At 52.7% G+C, this 23,029-nt stretch overlaps 1 protein-coding gene across 1 annotated transcript; it reads right to left on the bottom strand.

The window, feature by feature from the left end:
• Window positions 1-21: 21 nt before the first annotated feature.
• TGM6 (transglutaminase 6) lies at window positions 22-22,769 on the bottom strand (the record flags this gene model as incomplete). Its single annotated transcript, XM_080813611.1, has 15 exons — window positions 22-3,860; window positions 4,702-4,835; window positions 5,136-5,290; window positions 7,649-7,990; window positions 8,628-8,870; window positions 8,949-9,052; window positions 11,425-11,563; window positions 12,091-12,268; window positions 13,751-13,879; window positions 15,127-15,245; window positions 15,985-16,227; window positions 16,748-16,921; window positions 22,121-22,136; window positions 22,539-22,669; window positions 22,763-22,769. The coding sequence occupies 15 exons, from the start codon at window positions 22,767-22,769 to the stop codon at window positions 3,707-3,709; spliced, it is 2,268 nt and encodes a 755-aa protein (XP_080669737.1). The 3' UTR covers window positions 22-3,706.
• Between the last annotated feature and the right edge of the window lie 260 nt (window positions 22,770-23,029).

Here is a 23,029-nt window from a genome sequence, read left to right as displayed (position 1 = left end):
CATTTTTTTAGTTTTCAGCATGTAAATCCACATGTTTTGTTAGATTGACATCTAAGTATTTCGTATTTTTTGGTGGATTGTGTGTAAATTAAAAATAAATTTTGGGTTGGATTGTTCATTGAAAGTCCATAGAAATAGAGTGGATTACAGAATTGGCTTACACAATTATGGAGGCTGACAAGTCCAATATATACATCCTATTGGTTCTGTTTCCCTGGAGAACGCTGGCTAACACAAGTACCACAATTACGACAGTTACCTTTCTACCTTGCCTGCTTCAATTTAAGAAATAGTCCTAGAACCACTGACTCTCACCATTGAAGAGGAGGCTTCCTCTTCAATGGTGAGAGTTTTTTCAGGCTGCAGCATGGGCACAGATAACATGCATGGGAAGCTATTGGAAGGGTCAAGGTGCTGGCCTGTAAATCCTCTTTGCTGGTTACCACCTAGGGACTGAAGGTTAGGGCTTCTGACCAATATCAAGAAGAAGGAAGTGAGCCACAGGACACTTGGAACACATTGGCCTTCACTTTGTTCCTGGGACAGACCAAGTTCATGTCCACCTCAGCATCTTCATGAGTCACACTTCCTGGTTGCAAGCAGAAGAAACGGATCCTTGTCGGCTTAAGAAAAGAGGGCAGTGTAGAAATTAAGTGCAAACTGGAGAGGATGTTAAGAGACAAATGAGACACAGGGCAATATGGGATTCTGAGAGTCTTCAGAGGGTCCAGAAGCGGGCGGAATTTCCAGTCGTACAAGCTTTTCCGGGATCTTTCCACTTTTTATCACAGACTGGGTCTATTTCCTCTTGAAACTTGGAGGAACTTTGTCACAGCCTTGATGAATAGAATGTGGCAGAAGTGGGACTGGATGACTTCCATCCCCAATACCTAAAGTTAATATGGCTTCCATCTGACTCTCTCTCCCTGTCTCTCGATGTTCGCCTTTGTCCCATGGCCACCATGTTGTGAGGAAGCCCAGGCCATGTGGAGAGGCTGCGGGTAGGTGTTCCGGCTGACGGTCCAGCTTGGTACTCAGCTGACACCCACCCCCAGCGCCCACCAGCAGACATGGGAGTGGATAAGCCTTCAGACATTCCTGGCCCAGCCCTTGTGCTGTCCCTGCTCCACAGAGTCCAGCAGAGACAAGTGATCCCGACCAAGCCCCAGACCCAACTGCAAATTCATTCACAAAACAATTGTTGTCATTATTTTAAGCCTTAAGTCATGGGGTGGTTTGTTACACAGCAATTGGTAACTGGAATGTGTGGCAACCATGTCAGAGCAGGAATTACCCTGCGCGGGCACTGCCCGGGGTGCTGCTGCCTCCACCGTCTCCTTCTCCCCCCCTACCCCCGTGATGCCTTCCAAACACCCGCTCCATCCAGATCTCTGCCGGAGTCATGGTGCCCAGCCCTGGTTGCGCCATGAGGCAGGTGGAAGTTGGAGATAATATAGTATGTACCTCCCTGAGTTGTTAGGAGATTAAATAAATTAATATAGGTAAAGCACCTACAATAGTTCCTAGTATGTAGTAAGCCACTCATTTAGTTTTTAATCATTTTTTTAGTTACTATTAAAATCTGACCTCGAATATCACTTCCTCAGAGATTCCTTGAGGTCCCCATGGGAAGTGATGCTATCCTGTCCCCCACAACTCCGGTAGAGGCAATACCGGCCTTTATTTTCTCTTTGGCACACGTCACTACATGTATTAGCTTACCCATGGGTTTGTCTACTTCTTTACTCTCATTTCTCATTTTAACTTTTTGCGCCTTTTAAATTGTGGTGATCGAGCCCTGTGTCCACCCGCTGGAAGGTAAGCACAGGGAGCTGTCATGTCACTGCTCTGTCCTTGGGTGAACAGAAAGCAGGTGGAGACACACCATCTGGCCCTTCCTTCAGTGGAGGGCTTGTTGCCCCACCAGGACGGCTGGCTGCAGATGATCAGGGATGGCCTCCACCATAGAGAGCTATCTTGCCCAAAGGCACGCCTCTTCTGGGGCAAATCAGTGACCGATGCAGGCACAGAAAGGCCCAGCCACTTTGGCCCAACCTGGGACAACTCTCATGGGCCTGTGGTGTGGGCCCAGGCTGTCAATGGATCTGCGTCATGGCTCGGTTCTTCCCTCTGCCCATCCTGCTTTCTCCCCTTCCCGTCCACTGTGTGGACCCCCAGGTCGTTCTTTACTAAATGTCCTGCACCCTAGACTCCATCTCAGAGGAGCAGCCTGATACAGCCAAGCCTGAGGAACAAGGGCAATTGGAATTTGCTTGAAGGACAAGGTGTCTGGGGCCACTACAAGGGGCCAAGATGGTATCCTTGCTGAAAGGAAAGTCCCTTTTACTAAGCATGGGAGATCCCCTCTATTGGAGTCAGCCCCCTGGACCCCTTCCTGCTGCTCACCCCTGAAGAAGTGGCTGCCCACTCTGGACCTCCAGTGACCCTCTTAGATGGATGGGATCAGCATCCCAAATTTCGGTTTGGACAGGGGGTCCTCCATGCCTTGGGGTTCTCCAAGCTGTCATGCTGTGTAGAATCGTAGAGACAGATGCCTTCACTGATGCCTCGGTCACGAGGACCACCCATTGCACACTGTGCATTTGCCTGACCTCCTTTTACCAAAGACTTTCTATGTAAGTTGTTCCCACTTTAATTCACGTCCAGGAGGTGTCTCACTGCCGATGAGCCTGTTTTGTTGTTGTGCAGATGACTTAAATTCTATGATTTGTTGTCATTCTTTTGGCTATCTAGAACATTCTGAGCTGATGTCCAGGACCTGTGCGGTTATCCTCAGGTCCTGGTGGTCTCCACTCCAGTCCTTGTCCCAGAGGCCTCTGTCCCGTTTTGAGGCTAAGAACATGACTGTGTGTACATAACTGTTGGCGGTGTTTTTGCACACTGAATGCTGTTCTCATTCTCAAAAAGTCAACCCCCCAAGCCGGTGGTAGGAGACCCCTGATGACCACGATGAGGTCAGATTTGGGGCTTCGTCCTCAGATGCCATCAGCCTCTTCTATCTTCAGGGTCCCCTCGGATGCTGGGCCCAGGTCTTCACAGAGGGAAGATCTCCCATTGTTTCAATTCTAATGATTTTTCAGCACATGACTTTGGGGTAAAGCTTAAATGGTATGAGTGGCACGTACACGGGCCCCAATTCTGCCTCTCACTCGCCCTATGGCCGTGGGCAAGGCTCTTCCCTCTGTGTAAAATGGGAGTGTTGTGGATGTTAGGGGCCATCTCTAACACTTTTGGGTTTCTTTGCAGAGCTGGGAGGACGTTCTTCGGTCTGGAGCTGTTCAGAGCACAGAGGAGCTGAGAGAGAAGCGAGGAGAACACAAGGGTTGGCCAGGGTGATGGTGAGCAGACAGGATGGGAGGTGGCAGAGCTGGGTGGGCCTCGGGTCCTGTGAGGCTTGGTCTGTCAGCCTCCCAGCCAGGAGGGTGATCGCTGAAGGTGAAAGAGGCTCCCTGTGTCATCCATCGTTGTCCAGAAGTTCAAGGATTGCTGAGTTTAACAACTCATTTTACAGATGGGGAACTGAGGCTCAGGAGAGCAAGGGACTTGTCCAGATTGACCAAGTAGGGCAGAAACTGAAGAAGAACTGGAACTCGGGCCTCTTGGCTCCCACGCAGGAGAGACAAAGAGGTGGATAAGAAAGGAACGGGGGCCGTCTCCTCCCCTCTCAGTCCCTTGTGGCGGCCGGTCACTTGGCTGCGGCCACATGGATGATCACAAAGCCCTTGATATCCGGGAAGTGGGGGCTGACAAGGTCCACCTGAAGCTGCCTCGGGCCGCTCTTGGTCGGGGTGATGTTGAACTGGACCGATGCCCTCTCCTGGGGCTCCAGGGTGGGCACGCTGGGGAAAGGGGATGGGAGAAAGGCAGATTATCAGTCCCCTCCCCTTCTGAGTCTAGCCTGCCATCTCCAGAGCCTTTGGGATCAAGGTCACACCTTGAGGCTGACACTCAAGCCTTATCAGTATGCTTCCAGCTTAATTTTCCCTTCCACCACTTCTTACTCTTTCCAGCCAACCAGGCTTGTCCTCTCCCTGTGCCCTGGACACTACCTTACGCTTCCTCTCTCGGGTCTTTTGTTTGCACTGTTCCTCCCACCTAGGATGCCCTTCCTATTTTAATTGTACCCAAGGACAATATCAAGTCCTTCTTCTTCTTCCAGTCCTTCTTGACCCCAGCCATTGAGACCTCTGGCTGGAAAGCCTCCATCCTTCTTGATGCCTGAAAAGCTTCTCGATTCATCATTTAAGGCCAACTCTACTGTGGCTTTTCCCTGGTTTCACCCCATCCCCAATTAAGGGCTGCCTCTGCTTCCCTGGGCCCTGGGGTTGATTCATCTCTCTGCACAAATCGCACTGTCCTCATCTGAAGGACCACCCGTCTGTGAGAACACTTCTCCAGGCAGAACCCTATCTGCTCATCTTGGCATTCCCAACAGTCACCAGAGAACAGGTCATTCTGATTAAGGGTCATGTGAATGAGTGGGTGGGTGAGTGGGTGAGTTATACGACCAAGCCCATGACCAAATGAACAAAGGAAGGAATAAATAAAGGAAGGCTGGTGTGTCTAGGCTGTGAGCTGGTTCCTAGGGGTCCCTCTCCCCCCCCCCCCCCACCAAAGGCCGCTTCTCCATGGCCCATTGTATAAGGAAGGTAGGGCTCCCACTCCCAGGCTGACACTTACTCGATGCTGAGCTGTCCCTGGAGAAGGCCACTGCCCTCCACCATCAGCACACAGTCCTCCACTTTCTCCAGAAGAGGGTTGACCACCATCACTTTCACCACAACTGCCACCCCTACCACGGCGGGGCCCAGCACCTGGAGGGGTGATCCCCATAAATCATTGTCCTCCTCCACGCTCCCAGAGGAGACTCATGGGTCCCAGCTAGGATGCTGGCTGGAGCCTGGAATAGGCATGAGTCATGGCTACCCCTTGCATCCACCTACCCCCTTACCGAGCTCCATCATTTTATTGATCCCCTGCATCCATGCCACTCATCTCTGCCCTTGAGAGCTGAAGCCAGGGCTAAAAGCACAACTGCCCCAGCCTCTGTTGCTTTCCCCCAGCTGTGAAGGGAGCCTGCCGGGAATAGGGTGGTGGAGGCAGATGGGACTAACCTTGATGGTGATGAAGTCCTCCAGAGTGATGTCCTTCTCCACCAAGAGCTTCTCTCCTTTGGTGACAAAGCACATGGCAGCCAACAGGATCTTCTTGTCCTCTGTCAGATCTTCCTTATATTGAGAGTAAGATATTGTGATTGGAATCTGTTTCTCTGGAAGGGAAAGGGGAAGCAGAAGTTAGGGGTCTTTCAAAGGAACGCAAGAGGAGGAAGGGAAGGCTCCATTCCTTACCACAAACCCAAGACAGGCATTATTATTGTCAGTTCACAGATGATGAAACCTAAGGCTCAGAGAGGTTAGTTTCTTGTCCAGTGTTACACAGCAAGTCAATCAAGGAGCCAAGATGAGATGGGATTCAAATTCAAGCCAGTTGGCTACCATGACACTAGATTGTTTCTCCAAGAACTTCCGGAGGTGTGTTTAAACTTTCCCTAATCATTCCAGATGCAAGTCTCTCAGGCCATTATCAGGAAGTCACTCACTATTTACTGAGCACCTACTTAAGGTGCTGCCTCAAAGGTCTGCCTTCATCTTCCAATCCAGTGAGGAGGCCAATCTTCACTGCTTCTCCAAATCCTCCCTCCCCATTAAGGCCCATCCTAGTCGGCCCCCCAGGTGGAAAGCCTTCACGGGTACCCCACTCAGTGATCTCACGCCCTCGGCCTTCTGAGCTCCCGTGTTCCTGGCCATCTGGGTCTCTCACCAGCCGCAGACACTCTGCCTGTGCTTTTCCATCTCTTGAGCATGGGTCGCCTTGGACCCCAGCAGACTGCCAGTCATATCTGGGTGTTTTGGGACCACTGTATGTTCTTTTCCCTTGGGTACAGTGTGTTCTTTCTGATTTGCGTCTGGCCCTACCACCCCCTGCTGCTCTTTGGGTGTGTCTGTTTCCGTCCTGCCCCTAAGGGTGTCAGGTTTCAACCTGTGGAAAAGGTCCTTAAAGGATTTGAACTTGGCTCACTTCCTGGTCTCCCAGGGCTTTGCAAAATGGCGGGTGCTTCTTGAATGCCCTAATGCTGATCCATCTGTCAAAACTCTACACTGCTTTATGGGTTTCCTTAGTCTAGTCGATCATGACTGGGAGAATCCTTAACACAGTAACAGTAATAATTAATAATTATAAAAGCTAACTTTAACTCACTTTTGCCACTGGGCACTTGGAAACACACTTGCTGATGGACTCATTCAATCCTCGAACAATTCCATGAGTCAGTGTTATTATCTCCAACTTATCATCTCAGTAATCCTGCCAATCCCTATGATAACTTACACGTTCCTTAGGTGGCAGGCATCCCACCAAATGCTTCACATGTGTTATATCACTTACTCCTTGCATGGCGGGAGATCAGGGGTTCTCAAAGCGTGGTCCTGGGACCAGTGGCATCAGTATCATCTGGGAACTTGTTAGAAATGCAAATTCTAAGCCGCCTCCATAAAATATTATCAAATTGACTCCGGCCGCATATCAAAAGAAGATCTGTATATTTATTTAAAGATTACACATCTATTAAGATAATGGGGATGAAGAACGTATAAAAATATGTAAATAACAATGTAATGTGAACAGAGAGAGGCACTAGTAAACACAGAGTGCCCACAATGTAATCAGACGTGTTTGGCAAAAAAGCAACAGGCATTAAAAATAAAGAAGGAAAACATGTTCACAATGTGTAGGTGGATGGCAGGGTCACAGCTGATCTTTCCCTGTGCCCTCAAAACCTTTAATGAAGACGTATTGCTTTGAATATGAAGAAAAGTCAGGAGAAAGTGCGCGTTCGTTAATATTTCCTTAGGAAGTGTTATTTTGCGATTTGGATTTCGTGAGAGATAAAAAGCCAAAATGCGAAAAAGTGTGTGATGTCTCCTTGACATGTTTTTCCTCTGTCGAAACACACAAGCTCCTGAAACAGGGCCCCGAGGAACAATGTCTTTGCTTAATTGAATCCTTAGAATGCAGAATGTTATGGGAGGGGGAGAGGGAGAGAAACAGACAGACAGACAGACACAGGAGAGGAGGAAAGGAGGGCTGAGGATGGAGAACATCGTGGAGATAGCAGTTGACATGTACAGAATTCTCAGGACAGGGCCTGGCTCACACAAGCACCTAGTAACTACTGCTTTTGGTCCAGGTCCCTCACATGGGACACTGGAAGCCAGCTGGGCTCCAGAATTTTCTGGATTTTAGGCAGGTGATGAGGGACCCTCCATAGATTGTGAGATGTTCCCAGCAGGGATTCATTTGGGGCATAAGCATTCACAGAGATTGAGATCACCTCACCTCCCTATGAGTTTGTCACCAGATGACTGTGGACTTTTATTACTAATCTCATTACTTAGCCCCTCTGAGCTCAGTTTTCTCACCTGTCAAGTGGGGACAAGAGGCAAGGCCCTGAACACATGCATAGCATCATCCCTGTCTTTCCTGGGAATGAGCACAGGATGCTGGGAAGTACCCCCCCCGGCCCCCTCGCCCCCAGTAAGGGGTCCCCCCCAAGCAAGGGCCTTCCTACCTTCTTCCGGCCCCAGCCGCACTGAGTGGGACTTGCGCAGGATCTCGGCCACCGGCCTGCGGGTGTACAAGATGGTGGCTGCGCTCAGGTTGACTCGGACCTTCTGGGCCCGGGAGGTGAGGTTGGCCAAGCACAGAGCCAGGCTCAGGTCGTGGCCCAGCCTGGGCGGCTCCAGCATCTTGAACTTGCCGGTGATGTTGGGCTTGGCGGCGGGCTCCAGCAGGTCCTCTCGCCAAAGACCACGGCCACCTGCTCTGCGGATGCGGGTCCTCCTCCCAGAGGCTTCCACGCTGAACAGCTTCCTCACAGCCTTGCGGTACACCTGCCTCTCCTTCCGGGACCCTGCGGGCATCGCACATGGTGAGGTGGGCACCCCTTTCCTTCTCCCCCCATCCTGGGGCCTCTCTGCTCGGTTCCCCTCCTCCCTAGGCAAAACCACCCCTCCTTTCCCCCCTTCAATCCGAGGAGCCAGATGCATGTCTCAGCCATATACACTGCGTTTGGTTCTGGGACTGTTTAAATACATTTAAAATCAGTTGTTAACAACTTCAGATCGGGAAATTTCGCACAAAAATACAGGTTGGCAGCTTCTTTGACAACTGGGTCCGAAGGCTCATCTGATAAGGAGAGCCAGCCCCGTTGTGGACTGGCTGTGTGCTAGGTGTACAGTTCTAGATGCTGATTTCCCCCCCACCCCCAGAGATCGGTGCTACTCCCATCCCCATTTTACAGATGAGGAACCCAAGGTGCAGAGAAGTACAGCAACTCATAAAGGACTCAAGATTTGAACCTAGCAGTCTGGCTCCAAATTCCATGTGTTTAGTTATGCTCCCTTCCCACTGTCTACACGGCAGTGATGGTCGAGAGCTGGGTAATGGCTGCTTCCCTTGCCTTCATAGGCCCAGGCTGGCCTTCGGTTGCCTCTCTGCAGCACAAGGTCACCTTGGGAAACCGACAGAGGCCGCCCTATTGCCCTTACCCTCTGGATACTTGTAGAGGCCGGTGATGTCCACGCGGGAGTCACTGCCCACGGCCTTGGTGCTGATACACCTCCCGATCTTCTTTGTGTCCGAGTATACCCGCTCCCAGCTCTCATCCTCGTGCCACAGCCACGTGATGTAGTCTGCATTCACCTCCGCGAACACAAAGGGGCCATCGTGGGCCAGGTGCACATCGCCTTCGCGGATGGCGGTGACTGAGGCTGGGCCACACCGGAACACGCCTGGGCAGGAGGGATGGGTGTGAGCAGCATGGGCGAGGGAAAGCAGGGCATCTGCGACCCACCCGGCTGAGACCCTACCTTCGCTCTCCTCCTGGGGGGTGGCGTCCAGAACCTGCCAGCCATTGTAAGAGGGGCCCAGGTCCTGGCGGGCAAACCAGCTCTCATTCCAGACATGGAAGTTCCTGCCGCAGAGAGAGGAGGGGGTGGGGGAGGGGGGCTTCGGTGAGGACCGAGGCCAGAGGTTGGCAAGTTCCTACTGTGAGCCAGGGCCTTGTCCCAAACTCTGAAGTACTGGGGCTCCATCTTGGGAACCATTCATTGAACCATACATTCATTGAGCAGTTCTATATACAATCTGGTAGTGAAATATATGTACATGTGGTTACATGTATGTGTGTGTATATGTATACACATAAATTTATGAGTATACATATATCTCAATATACGTATACACACACATATGTATCAAGAAACTGTTGTTCAAGGTACCATAAATACCATCACAAATAAGACGGAAGATCTTGCCTTCATGAAGCTTACCTTCTAACAAAGGAGAACGGGGGGTAGGGAGAGAGGTAAAGACGAGAAAGCAGAAAAACAAAACAAACGCAAGTAACAATAAACGCTGGGAAGAAAGAGAGAGACCTGAGCAGCGAGTCACCCCTGGAGACCTACTCTAGGAAAATGATGTCTAAGATGAGGCTTAAATAAAGGATTAGCCATCTGAAGACTGATGGGAACAGTGTTCCAGGCAGAAGGATCAGCACGTGAGAAGACCCTGAGACAAGAAAAATTTTTGTGTCTTCAAGGAAGAGAAAAAGTATGTATGTCTGGGCTTTGGCCAGCATGGGGGGTAGGCAGGAGTCAGGTTATGCAAAGCTCTGTAGGTCCTGGTAAGGAGTTCAGATTTTAGGTTTCCTGTGTTGAAGATGAGAACACAAGGCTGGCAAAGTGACATCATCTGCACAACGTTCACACAGTAAGGAAGCAGGAGAGAGAAAGCCTGGTTTGCCTGACTTGGCATCTTTACAGCTGACCCCAGTACTTCTCTTAAGGAGGTAGTGGTCTTTGTGTGGGGGCGTATCTAGATAGCACTTGGGTGTAAACCGATAACTTCTGCGGTGACAGGGGCCCCAACATCAAAAGAGACTTTTTTATTTATTTATTTTTTTTGGTGCTTCTGCAGGGAGAGGGAGTGAGGAGAACCAAAGGGAGAAGGAAAAGGGAAGAAGAGAGGCAGAGAAAAGGAATGAGACTCGAGATCTGGTTTTTCCTGGTTTTGACCATGGTTTTCAATACAATTGAAAGGCATACCAGGTTCATGCCCAAGTACTTCCACTCAGCTTGCTGTGTAGCCTTGGACAAGTTACTAACCTCTCTGTGCCTCGGTTTCCGCACTGGCAAAACAGGGCTAATAATGCTAGCTTGCTCGCAGGACTGTCTGGAGGAATAAACGGGTCGGTATATGCACAGCTCTTGGAACTGTGGGCCTGGCATAGACTAGGTGCTCACCGAGCGTGGCGTTATAATTATTTCTAAAACTTTATTTTAAAACTGTGAAATGTAGGGTCAAGATGAACAGTATTACGTTATCCTGCCGATACCACGTGGGTAAAAAGTTTGGGAGCGAGGGACTGTGAGTATGTCCGTCCTTGTATCTGCAGAGCCTCCCTGTGAAGCGGTGTAAGAAGCTAGTCTCGGTGTTGCCTCCGTAAGGAGGATGGGAGGCTGGAACCTGGCGGGAGGGAGATTTATCCCTGTAGCACATTTGGTGTCTTTTGAATATTAATGTACATGCATGTATTTCCTATTTAAAAAAAATTAAATTAGGGCGCCTAGGTGGCTCACTTGGTGAGGCGTCTGCCTTCAGCTCAGGTCATGATCCTGGGGTTTGGAGATTGAGCCCCGCGTGGGGCTCCCTGCTCAGTGGGGAACCTGCTTCCCCCTCTGCTGCTCCCTCCTGCTCATGCTCTCTCTCAAATAAATAAAGTTTAAAAAAAAAAAAAAAGTTGGGGCACCTGGGTGGCTCAGTGGGTTAAAGCCTCTGCCTTTGGCTCAGGTCATCATCGCAGGGTCCTGGGATCAAGCCCCGCATCGGACTCTTTGCTCAGCAGGGAGCCTGCTTCCCTTCCTCTCCCTCTGCCTGCCTCTCTGCCTACTTGTGATCTCTGTCTGTCAAATAAATAAATAAAATCTTAAAAAAAAAAGAAATGTTAAAAAAAAACCCAAAAAACAAAAAGTTAAATTAAAATGAATTGTTTAAAGTTTTGTGGGAAGAGTCTTGCTGGAGCCTCGGAGGGAGGTCGTTTCCTCTCCCCCACCCCGAGACATGTTCAGGGCACCCGGCTGCTGACAGAGGAGCAGGGGGGAGGTTATAGGGGTGATGACGCAGAGGGAATCTTGAGGAGGGCTCAGAGTCCCACAGAGAGGGAACTGGGGTTCAAGGCAGTCAAATCTTAAGTCCCCCCGCACTTGGCCTCTGGGTCATGTGTCCCCGGGGCCACCCCTCCTGCAGACAGAATCGGGGAGCCCTTGCGCTGGGCTGGGGACCCACCACATGCTGTCTTCTGTCAGGTCCTCCAGCGTCCGCCCAAACGAATCCACATATTTGTCCACGCTCAGGTTCCTGTCCGTATCATGGGCCGAGTTAAAGTTGGACACGACCCGGGTGGCGATCCCCAGGCACCTAAGGACTGAAAAGCAGGAGGCTGGTGCAGCCCCCAGGAGGTGGTAGAGACCCCCCCCCCCCGGCCTGGCAGGTGGCAGGAACCCACATCTGTCACAGCCCCTCCGTGTCTCTGTCTGCTTTGCCTGCTTCACTCTCAGAAATGCCTCCTTCCCTGTACAAACTCTCGGGGACTCCCCAAGACACTACATCACCCCTGTATGAATAGGCAGGCTCTGAGGCTGGCCGGACCTTGGAAGTCCTACAGTAGCCACATAATCGCCCATTTGTTTTCCCTGGGGCTGGGGCGGAGTTCTAGGGGCCACAGGACTTGCTCCGGGACACTCAAAGAGCTCAAGAAAGGAGGAGCTGGGCCTCCTTCTGCAAAATAAAAATCAAAAGTCACGTAAAGGAACTAACTGTCTGGTTTCTCTCATCATTAACCAGACTTCCACCTCCCCTTGCCAGAAAAGGGGTGGAGTCTAGGCAACTGTATGCAAATGAAGGCAAAGGAGGGAGAGGCTCAGGGTGGTGGGACATTCTGTCCCTGGGTACCTGTGCACATGACTCCAGCGAAGACCCAGCACTGGCCGTATTTGACCGGCTTGAACCTGCCCTTGAACCACTTGTGCAAAATGGCCACACTGCCGCTCCAGTGCAGGGGGCTGGTGCCGCCGCCGTACTTGCCCTGCCATTGGCCTTGAACCACGCCCCGGTCATTGTTGCTGTTCACCTGGGCAGAGGAGGGCACCAGTCCACCAGCCGGTAGGGCTTCCCTCTCTGGGACCTCATCATGGTTAACACTATCTCCCACTCCTACTCAGTGGGGGCCACCCCTTCCTTTTAAATCCCCTGAAAACTGGGGGCATCTGCTGTCTTAAATTACCTACTTTTGGTACCATTTATCATTTTCAATGACCTTCTGTTGGGATACTCTATTGTTGAAAATTACCTATGATTTTACAGAATTTCCTCTTTTAAATGATCTGTTTTGGGGCCTGTTGGTGGTATCATTATAGAGGCAGCTAACATTCATTAGATGCTTACTGTATGCAGGCAGTATTCTAAGGGTTCTGAGCACACTATATTAACCTTCTTTAAAGTAGGTTTTGTTAGTTTCTTTTCTTTCTTTCTTTCTTTCTTTCTTTCTTTCTTTCTTTCTTTCTTTCTTTTTTTAACAGATTCAGAGAGTTTAAGGAACCAGTCACAGTCAAGCAGCAAGTTAGCAAAAAGTGTGGGTGATCCTCAAGTTCAGGACTTTTGACTTGGAGGCTGTACCACTATCCCACAGGGCTGTGACTCTCCACTGTCTGGAACTGGTCACTGCTTTTGAGTCCCTGGGCTCCCACATCTCTCTGAGATCTCAAGGAATGAAGAGTATCAACTATAAGGAAATCTGCTTCCTATATTTTTTGGAATCACAGACACCCACCCACTGATCTTAGCACCTGCATGCAGTGGGTCTTCTGGCTTTCTTTGGGAGGAGGAGGCACTGTTGCGTGTAAGAGAATAAAGACGACACTCCTCCCACGGAGAAATGGGCCTGTTCCTCCTTCCCTGAATCTGGGCTGACCTGAGACTGCTCTGACCCATGACTATGGCAGAAGGGGTGCCGTGTCAATTTCCAGGCCCTGGCCTCCTGCGTCTGGAAGCTTCCGGTGCTTCTGTTTTGAACCATTGTGCGGTGGGAAGCCAGCTGCTCCGATTACCAGAGATCGCCATGCTGTGAGGAAGCCCAAGCTAGTCACATGGAAAGGCTGCATGGAGAGAGACCCACGACTGGCCAGGTTCAGCGGTTCTGACCAGCCCAGCCCAGGGGCCAGACCCAACAGTGAGCAAGCCGGCTTGCCATCCCAGCTCCAGCAGACACAGCATGGGACAGAACCAAAGAACCCCTCCCTGCCTGCTAGAACCCAGGCCCCAGACACATGGTCTCATGAAACCCGTCCAGCCATCGGCTGCCATTCAGACACTCCCAGCTGGAGCCTCTTGAGGCAGAGACAAGCCATCCTCATGGTGCTCTGCCCAAGTCCCTGATCTATAAAACTTTAAGCACAATAAGTGGCTGTTTTGCACCTCTGAGTTTTGGTTGCGATTTGGGGCAGCGGCAGAGAATTTGAACAAAAGGCGGCTGGGAATATCAGAGGGTGTGTCCCCGGGGTTGGCTTAGGGACCCAGGAGGACGTGTGTATGCAGGGATGGTGGGGCTCCTCACCATGGCGCTGATGGCCCTGCTGACGTAGATGGGGTCGTGGCGGCGGGACACGTCGGTGGCGGGGTCGTTTTGGTGAAGAGGACTTCGGTCCAGGATGGAGAGGCAGATGTTCAGGATATCCTCCTCAAACTGTCCCCAGAGAGACTGTGCTTAGAGGTCAGAACCTCGCCGTATTCCAGAGCCTCCCACCATGCTTACCCAGTGGGTCCCTTGTGTCATGCAGGGGAATTTGCCTGCTGCCACTCTGGGGACACTGCAGAGTGTCCTCAAGTTTCAGGAACCAACCCTCAAAGAGTCACTGGGAACCAGAAGTTCAACCTTAACCATGTCCCTCCCTGCTCAGTAACCAGCCCCCCACTACCCACAGTGAAGTTTGTGGTGAACAAACCAGCCACATCTAGGCCCCCGGCACACCTCTTTCATTTAAATGACTTTGTCAAAGACGTTTGAATGAACTGACAACACTTAAAAACTGGAGTGCTTTTGCATACACATGAAGATTCCTGGTCTCTGACGGATCTTTTGCAGGTCTGGGGATCCCTGGATTCACTTTCCCACATGGTAAGGAAGAGGCGGGTGCTGGGGAGTGGTTCCCCCTAAGTGGACCCCAGACTCTCCAGTACCTGGTCCCTACCCAGTCTCCGAGCCCCTGATTAACCTCTGGTTCCTCTGCCTGACAGTCAGGGTCCCTAACTCACCTCGCCAAACTTTCTCCAGGGCACCCAAAGCCCAGATGGACTGGACTCCTCTAGCAGGATCTCCTCTGCTCCCTGACTCCCACCTCCATGCTGCCGTGGGCTCTGCTCTCTGCCCAGCCACGTCGTGCCTGGTTTGGAACACCCAGCCCTGATACCACGAGCCTCTGCCATCCCCGAGGTGGAGTTTTCCTTCACGCTTTTCTGATTCCCCCCGGCCCCACCTCTACCACTCTGATGCCCTCCTCCCCTCTGCCATCACACCTTTTTTGTAACTGGTTATCTGGTCAGTGGCTCTTAAGTGTGGTTCCAGACCAGCAGCAGCAGCACCACCTGGGACCTCGTTAGAAATGCACATTCTCAGGCCCTACCCCAGATCTCTGGGGGTGGGGGGCAGCCATCTGTGTGTTTTAAAGAGCCCTCCGTGGGATTCTCGTGCACCCATAAGTCGGAGAACCTACGATTCTTCTATGATGCACCGTACCCGAAGCACCTCCCCTTCCCGAGGACCCAGCCCAGGTTTTGGCACAGCTAATAGTAGGTTAGTGACTGAGCAGATTTGCTCTAGGAGTCAGCCCGGCTTGTCCCTGCTGGGAGGAAGTGAGCAGAGAGAAGGGCCCCTGGGCTGACTTTCCGTGCACCCCAGCCTGCATCCCCCATCTGGCCTGTGCCCCTGGAGACCTGCCCGTAGTTCCAGCCCTGGGCTCGGATGTGCTTTTCCACGCCTCGGAAAATGATCCCGCTGTCATTCAGCACGTACTCCTGTCTCTCCTCTTCTGAATCCAGAAACACGTCGTCCTCTGAAAAGCAGTTGTTGGGCCCAGCATGGGCTGGGGCTCTGGCCTTGCAGGCCTGGGGCAGGGGCTATGTCAGGGAGAGCAGCGGGATGGTGCCTGGAAGCTTGGGACGGGGTAGGGGAGGTGGGGGGAGGGCAGAGGGGCTGCGGGCTCCTCGGCTGCCTTCTGGCCAAGCCTCATTTCACCTGGGGACTCCATTCCCCAGGCAGAGACCCACCCCAACCCAGCCCAAGGCTGAGGGCCTTTAGGAATCCTGACTCTTTGGGTGACCCTGCTTGGTGTTGACAGCGGCCTCACGTTTCTTAAATCTTAATCAGAGTACTGACCCTTGTACTCCTTGTAATGTACTTTGTACATCACAAGCATTAGCACTATGACTTCTCACCATAATCCCACGAGGGGTTACCGCAGATGGGGAAACCAAGACTCACAGAGGGAGGCGACTTAGCAGAGTGGGGACTAAACCAAGACTGTTGATGCTGATGGCCTGGGCCTCTCCTCCCACAAAGTCCCGTCCCTGCTGACTGGCCCTGCACACCAAAAACCGCTGGTTCCTGCCCCTCTGGCACAGGATCATTGTAGCACCTGCTACCAGGTTCCTCTGCCTAGTCCCAGCTCTCGCCAGGCTCTTGGCATTCACCTCTGTGTTGCTTAGCTTGCCTCCTAGGTCCCCTGCTAAGGGCAGGCCCACCTCTAGGACAGCTTCCCGGAAATCCTCTGCCTTGGACATGCCAGCTCCTACCTGGGCACCATGGGTTGAAAAGGAGAATGAATTCACCCAGCTTCCGGTCATTTTGTTTTCGGCGAGAGGAGACCCTGGTGCTCATCAGGTAGCGGCCGATGACAGCGTTGGGAGGGCTGGTGATGCTGACGGTCACGGTGTTCTCCATCTGAGCCTCCTCCACAACTGTCCAGTTCTTGCCCACTTCCGGCTCTGATACCTGGAACACAGCTTTGGTGTGGCGGTCCTCAGAAGCCTGGGGTCCTGGCAGAGAGGAGAGGGAATCAGGAGAGCCAGTCATCCCTAGGAAACCCAGCTCTAGAGAAGCAGAAAAGCTACAAGCCTGGAATGCCAACCTTCACGCCCTGAACCGCCGAGCCACTGCTGGGGTCCACCTCCGCTGTTCCCGATTTCCCACCCACCTCCTGGGTCTAGGAGAAAGTAACAGGACCCCTGAAATCAAAGTCTGTCGTTTGTCTGTCTAGGAAAGAAAAGCCTGGGCTTCAAAAGTCCCTGAAGAATTTCCATAGTTTTCCAGAGCCCTAGATTCCTTAGCAGGCAGAGAATTCCAGTGCAGGCGTCATCTCTCTCACCACCTGCTGGCAGGGCCTGCCGGCGTAGCAGGTGGTCATCAAAAGCCTCTAGGGGTCAGAGCTCAGCCAGCCTTCGGGGACTGGGACTCACCTCCCTCCAGACTGCGCTGATGACCAAAGGGTCTCAGATCACTGGTCACAGACGGATCTTTCGGATGTAGACCAGCGGGGGGTGCTAGCGAGATGGTTACCTGTCTCCACTGTGAAGATGACGGTCTCCTGGTCCTCCAGGGGTCTGTTTAGCTCCAGCACCAAGGTGAATGCCTGGCCCCTGCGAACCACGAGCTCCGGGCCGGGGTACTCCTGGGTGTGGTGGGCGGCACCGTTCTTCCGGCTCAGCCAGTCCACCTCGGTGACTCTGATCCCTGAGCAGGGAGAGGACAGGGAGGTGAGGCCAAGCCCTGGACACGTGTCTCATCCACGTCTGCCATGCCCTCCCACCTGCTTCAACCTGCCAGTCATTTGCTCATGCAACTACTTTTTATCGTATGCAGTCCGTTCTGGTTATTCACAGTACTTAGATTACTTAAAGTCACCGGGAATGCCGAATTAGCGAATACGAACCATGACTCTTAGCCTGACCCCCAGCCCCCAGCCCCCTGAGCGCCCAGCTGACAGCCAGCACTGACTCAGCAGCCATGGGACAAGCCATCTTGCAAGTAAATCCTCCAGCCTCTGGTCATGTGCTGCCTCCACTGATCCCAAATGAAGCAGAAGTCAGCTGTCCCCGCCAAGCTCTGCTCAGAATGTGGGTCTGTGAGTGAGAGAATGATTGCTGTTGTTTTAAGCCTCTAAGTGTTGGGGTGGTTTGTTATACAGCAGTAGGTAACTGAAACATGCAGGCGGCCCAGGAATCACTGGGATGGAATTTTCCAACAAGTCCAGTGGGATCAGGACCCAAAGTTAGATTTCGTTTAAATAGTATCAGTAAACGTGACCTTCTTTCCTTCTTTCCTTTTTCCCTCCCTTTCTTCGTTTAGATGGGAGGTGGCTCAGAGGGAGAGGGAGAGAATCTTAAGCAGGCTCCATGCCCAGCTCGGAGCCCCATGTGGGGCTGGATCTCACCACCCTAAGATCATCAAAATCAAGAGTCGGACGCTTAACCCAGTAAGCCATTCAGGAGCCCCCGTGACGTGCCTTTCGCATGCAAGTTTGGGTTGTCAGTTCATACTGTATTTTACTGGCAAAAACTGAGACCCAGAGATGGAAAGAAAGGGGCTTCCTGTCCGAGGACACCAAGTCCAGCCACACCCTGTGTGGGGACAGGCCAGAACGGATGCAATTGTTTTTTGTGTTTTGTTTTGTTTTGTAAGGGATGAGTGGGGAGCAGGGGGTAATTATCTCAGTGTGGCACGCCCCAGGGATTCTTGCAAGGCGGGTGGTTAGGAGCTAAAAAGAGTCCCTGGGCTGAGGGTCATGGGTTCAAGTCCTAGGGATCCCATCTTGGCTTCCCCTTCCCCTGTCACAGTCCAAACCAGCTCCAACCCCACCCCGCCGGCCCCCGCCATCCCTGGGCTCCTGGAGCCTCATCACAGTGGGGCCAGAGGGGTGGAATGAGTCACAAATGCCATTATCTGTCATTATCCCCAAATCTCAAAGACCATCTCTCTCACAGCTTCCTGCCAGGGTCAAAGTCCCTCCTCTGAATTCTGGGTGGCTGCAGGGTCATAGTTCCTGCTTGTGTACCTCTGAGAGGCGGCACATCACCTGCTCAGATGTTCAAAAGTTCTTCCTTCCCCGGAACCAAAGACTTTTCTTCTCGAAACTTCCCCCCCATCTGTCCCCATGCTGCCTTTCCCTCACCCTCCCAGAACACAGCTGTTCCTTCTGGCCCGGGACGGCTTCACAGAGCTGTGACCGAGAAATCCCGAGCTGCCCTCTTCCTCACGCCACACCGGCCCTGACCCAGGAGATCCCCACTCCGGTCCCTGTTCCATCTGTACTCGTGAGCATCACACCCTCATGACCTGGCATCTGTGGGCTGATTGTGTATGCTGGGGGCGGGGGACAGCGAGATTCCGTGGGGAGCAAGCAACTCTTCTGGTGATTACAGCCCAGGGGGCCCTAGCTGGTGTCCTCCTCAGCTTTCGGGGACCACTGGGCACAGAAGGGGGGAGCCTATGTGTGGAGCAGCACAAGGCCAGGAGATAGCTGCGCATGTGCGATGGCTTCCAGAACCCCAGTGTCTCCTCTTCCACATGCGCAGCTCCAATTCTGCTGAGACTAACACTGCGTCTCCAATCAGTCATCGAGGACGTCCAGACATAATTGTTTGCTTACAGGTCTCTCTCCTCCACCATGAGTGCCATGAAGGCAAGGCCTGGGTCTCCTTCTCTCTGGGTGGTCTGAGCCCCGCTCAGGGCCCAGAGCAGTGTAGAGGCTCAGTGAATGTTGGTTGGATGAATGAATGTCCCTCCCTGTCCCTCGGCGGGGACAAGGGTGTGGAAAGGGGAGCTCCTCAGCTTCCTGGCACACCCTTGGGATGAACACCTGTGCCCTGTCAGTTGCTCACACCCTGTTCCCTCCCCCCCCCCTTCCACCCATAATCCCCTCTGTCAAGCCACCACATTCCAGAGCCTGCCCTTCCTTCCTGTCTTCCTTCCTCTGCAGTCCTGGGCCGAGGTGAGCTTCCTGCCACTGGTTCCCCCTGTGGGATAAGGGTTAAGTCGCTTCCTCTCTCTGGGCCTCAGTTTCCTTATCTGTGAAATGAGTCTAGAAGAGCTTTACCAGTTTGGGTTGTTGGTGGTTTGCTGAATTGAGTGTTTCTGATTCCCTTGGGATTCCTCTCGGCTGCTCCCCACAAGATGCCCCCCAATCCCCAAGCGCGCACAGACAGAAGCTTGTCCCATCGACCCCGGGTGGGCGCCAGGGAAGGGATGAGAGATGCAATGTCCCATCAAGGACTTCTCTGCTCCACAGCACACCTGAGGCCCTGAGGATAGAATGGAAGATGTCTGTCTTCCCCGGGCCCCCACCTTGGGGAGATAGATGCTGGGCAAGTTCTGGCCCTGAGCTCAGGGTCCACGGATGCCCAACCTGAGGCTGTACCCCCAGATACATGGAAAGAGGGATGCCGTAAGAGCATTCTCTCTGCCTGACCCATCACCCCAAAGCCTCATGGCCCCTCCAGCTGCTTTCCTTTCCTTCTCCCACCTACCTTCCTCTCTCAGCCTTCCTTTCCACTGGGACTAGGCGCCCGATTTCAGAGGCACACACGTCAGTTCAAACGCAGACTTCACCCGTCACTAGCTGCGTGACCTGAGGCAAATGACTGAACCTCTCTGAACCTCGGTCTCCTGGTGAAGATGGGCATTGTGATAGGAGCCGCCCCCTCGTATTGTAGCCCTGAAGCGAAACAAGTCACGTGGAGTGCTGGGAGCAGCGCCTGGCACACACGAGGTGCTCAGTATGCACGCGTGCTGGGATTCCGATGATCGTCAGCACTTGCCAAGGGTTGCTGGCTGCCAGTCCAGTGTTCTGCCAATCAGTGTTCTCCGGAATCTTCCACTTATTGGCTGTGTGGCCCTGGCTAAGTGAAGGGACCTCTCTGAGGTTCAGATGGGCTTCCCTGAGAAGTGGCAATAAGACTAATACTTTGCTCATAGACTTTTCGGGAAGATGGGGTAAGGACCACAAGTAGGGCAAGGAGAAAATGCATCTCCTAAGCCTGGAAGTCCAGAGAGAGAGAGGAGCCATTAATAAACACTCTCGGGCAACAAGCTTCAGCCAGGGTGAGCTTGAGCTGTCTCTGTGTATGGTACTTAGCCCAGTGCTGGGTCCCCAGTTCGCTGGGTCAGTGCATGGGTGGGGGTGGGGGGGCTCCTACTCTCTCCACATCTCCTCCACTGCCTCGGTCCGCCCCTTCCCTGTTCCCACACATATTGTTTTTCTTTGTACTTCCCCTCTTCACCTCTGCTGAAATGACCGCACAGCTCCAACAGCCTTTCAGCATTTTCTAGCTCACACTGTTCAGTCCATCCCGTTACTATGGAGAAACCCAGCTTCCTCGAGGAGAAGGGACTCTTCTGACTGCACAAGGGTCAGCGTGTCATGTTCCCTGCTCCAGAGCCATCAGATCCACAGCCACGATGCTGCCATTCAAGGTCCCTCACTGTCTGCCCCTGCCTGCAACTTCCCGCCCGGCCAAGGGCATCTTCTCTCCAGCTCACTTGCTCACCAGCTGGCCGCAGACCTCAGCTTAGGAACGAGTCCTACTTGGAGGAGCAGTTGCTGCCCGCACTCCCAGCTCTTCACCACCAACCCACCCCCAACCCCAGCTCCTTGGGTGACACTAGACAGCTGGTGATGCTCTCCTCCCCAGATCTCTGTCCCAGCCCCAGGGCTGACCCCAGTGGGGCTGAGCCCAGGAGGCTGTGCTGACGCCAACGATCTCTCCCAGACTCCGGACTCCGTGTAATTGTTTTTTAATGGGCCCCATTATGACCCTATCCTTAGTGTGCATCACGAGCACCTGACCTCCACAGCTAAATGATTAATTGGGGAGTTGCCTGGGGCCACTGCCCAATCTCCCTTTCCTTTCTGGTCCTGTTGGAAGCGGCCGGCCTCTCTCACCAATGGGTAGTAGTGAGAACATCTCAGCTGGAACCTGCCCAGAGTATGTCCTTTGAGTCTTAGAATTTCTGAGCTGAAAGCTTATTATAATCCAATAATGGCAAAGGGGTCTCAATTCATTTGCTGACACTGATTGACTGGTAATACTACTTGAAGAACTATGTTGGGGAGAGTGCCGGGGCCATATCCAGGCCCTGTAGGGGAGAGTTCGGGGCTCAGCTAGAGATATCTGCCATTGAAAGCGAGGAGAGGAGAAAAAGCACGCAGGCCATGCACTCTGCTTTCAGAATCCGATGTCTTGGTCATTCACACACGGATTCCATGTGAGCAGGTGCCTTCTGCTCAGAGGAGTAGGTCCCCAAGAAGCCAGGAAGACCCAGAAGACCAGGGAACTGAATTCAACCTGTCACTTCGATGTGATGGGTCTCCCCCTGTTATGTCACAGGTGGAGAAACTGAGCTGAAACCCAGCGAGTTAGCAATGGATCAGACATTGGATCCCTTGCCTCTGCCTCTGCACCCGGAAGGGTCCCTTCTCAGCGATTAAACTTTGCCAACTTTAAGGTGGATAGTATATCAGATAATTAGGGAAGAGGGACCTCTAGGTGCGCCCTGAAAAGTAGATCCTGAAGGAAGCAGAGCCAATCCCCCTGGAACCCAGGGCTAACAGAGCAGAAGCAGCCTCCGCCCTCGAAACAGCAATCTGGGCTGTGAGCTGGGGGGCCCCCGTCCTCAGTGAGCAGACAGACCCAGCCTGAGAGCCAGGAGGGCCCAGGATGACCGTGAATGTTAGCACCTGCCAGGGTGGAATGAGAAGAAGTTTAAATATGACAAGGAAATTGAACTACCTGCCTTTGAAAGTCAGAAAATAAACAAGAGTTGACTCATACGATTGTCACCTGACCCTGAGCACTAGAAGACAGAGGGATAAAATTAGGAACGTCCTTTAAAGACCTATGAGAGTAGGACCCCTGCGTGGGCTGACTTGCTCACCCCCGGCCCCCAGCACCTAGCAAGAGGAGGCATAAAATACGTAATCGTTAGCTAGAGGGTGAATTCCTGGGGTGGAGGGGAGTTGGCCCCTCCCTAATTGGGCCAACAGTGGGGTGGGGGCACATTTTCTGAGTCTGCTGCCTACGAAGCCCCATGTGAGATATTGTGGGGCGTTTGGCACACTTGGTCTCATCAGTTCCTCACAGCAGTCTCCGTGAGATGATTTGTATTATAATTCCCATTTTACAGATGGGAGGATGGGAACACCAAGGGTAATTTCTCTGGCTCAAGGTCACATAACTCTTTTCACCTCAGACAGAGCTGTTCCTGTCTTCGATTCTTTGGGGTGGGAATTTGAAAAGGACCCAGTCCATGGGGCCTTTCTCTGCCCCAATCTCTTATCTCTTTCCCTGCTTACCAGGCGGGTGGGAAAGTCCTGGCTGCAGGCCAGGAAGGGCTCTGCCACGGCCTTGTTGGGCCGTCTGGGGATGACCTCAGTGTTCTCGGGAACATGAGGGAACAGTGCATGGATCATGTAGCAAGGCAATCCTAAGGATCCATGCTCAAAGTTTCACCGCACAGACACCCCATTTTCTGAAGCTCCCCACTGTGCCCTGAGGCCCCCAGGCCCTGCCCACTCACCTGCCATGCCGGGACCGGCCTGCTCTTGCTTCCTTGGCGTGCAGTGTGCAGACTGTCTGGACGGTGTGTCGGAGCACCAGCCCGACCCGTGTTCACAAGGCAGATCTCGGGGTGCTGCCCGGCAGGACAGTCAGAATCCTCAGGGAGGTGTGGCCCTTCTTACCCTAGCAGTGACACCTAATCACCCACTAATTGCCCTGGTTTGCACCTCAAGGGTGTCCCGCGTGGGAGTGGCTTCAGCCAAGAGGCTTTCCAAACACAGATTTG

The sequence above is a fragment of the Martes martes genome, assembly GCF_963455335.1.
Source record: "Martes martes genome assembly, chromosome: 9".
In the NCBI taxonomy this organism is placed as follows: domain Eukaryota; kingdom Metazoa; phylum Chordata; class Mammalia; order Carnivora; family Mustelidae; genus Martes; species Martes martes.
Note: the sequence above shows the minus strand (reverse complement) of the source record. Positions and strands in the feature narration are given on the sequence as shown.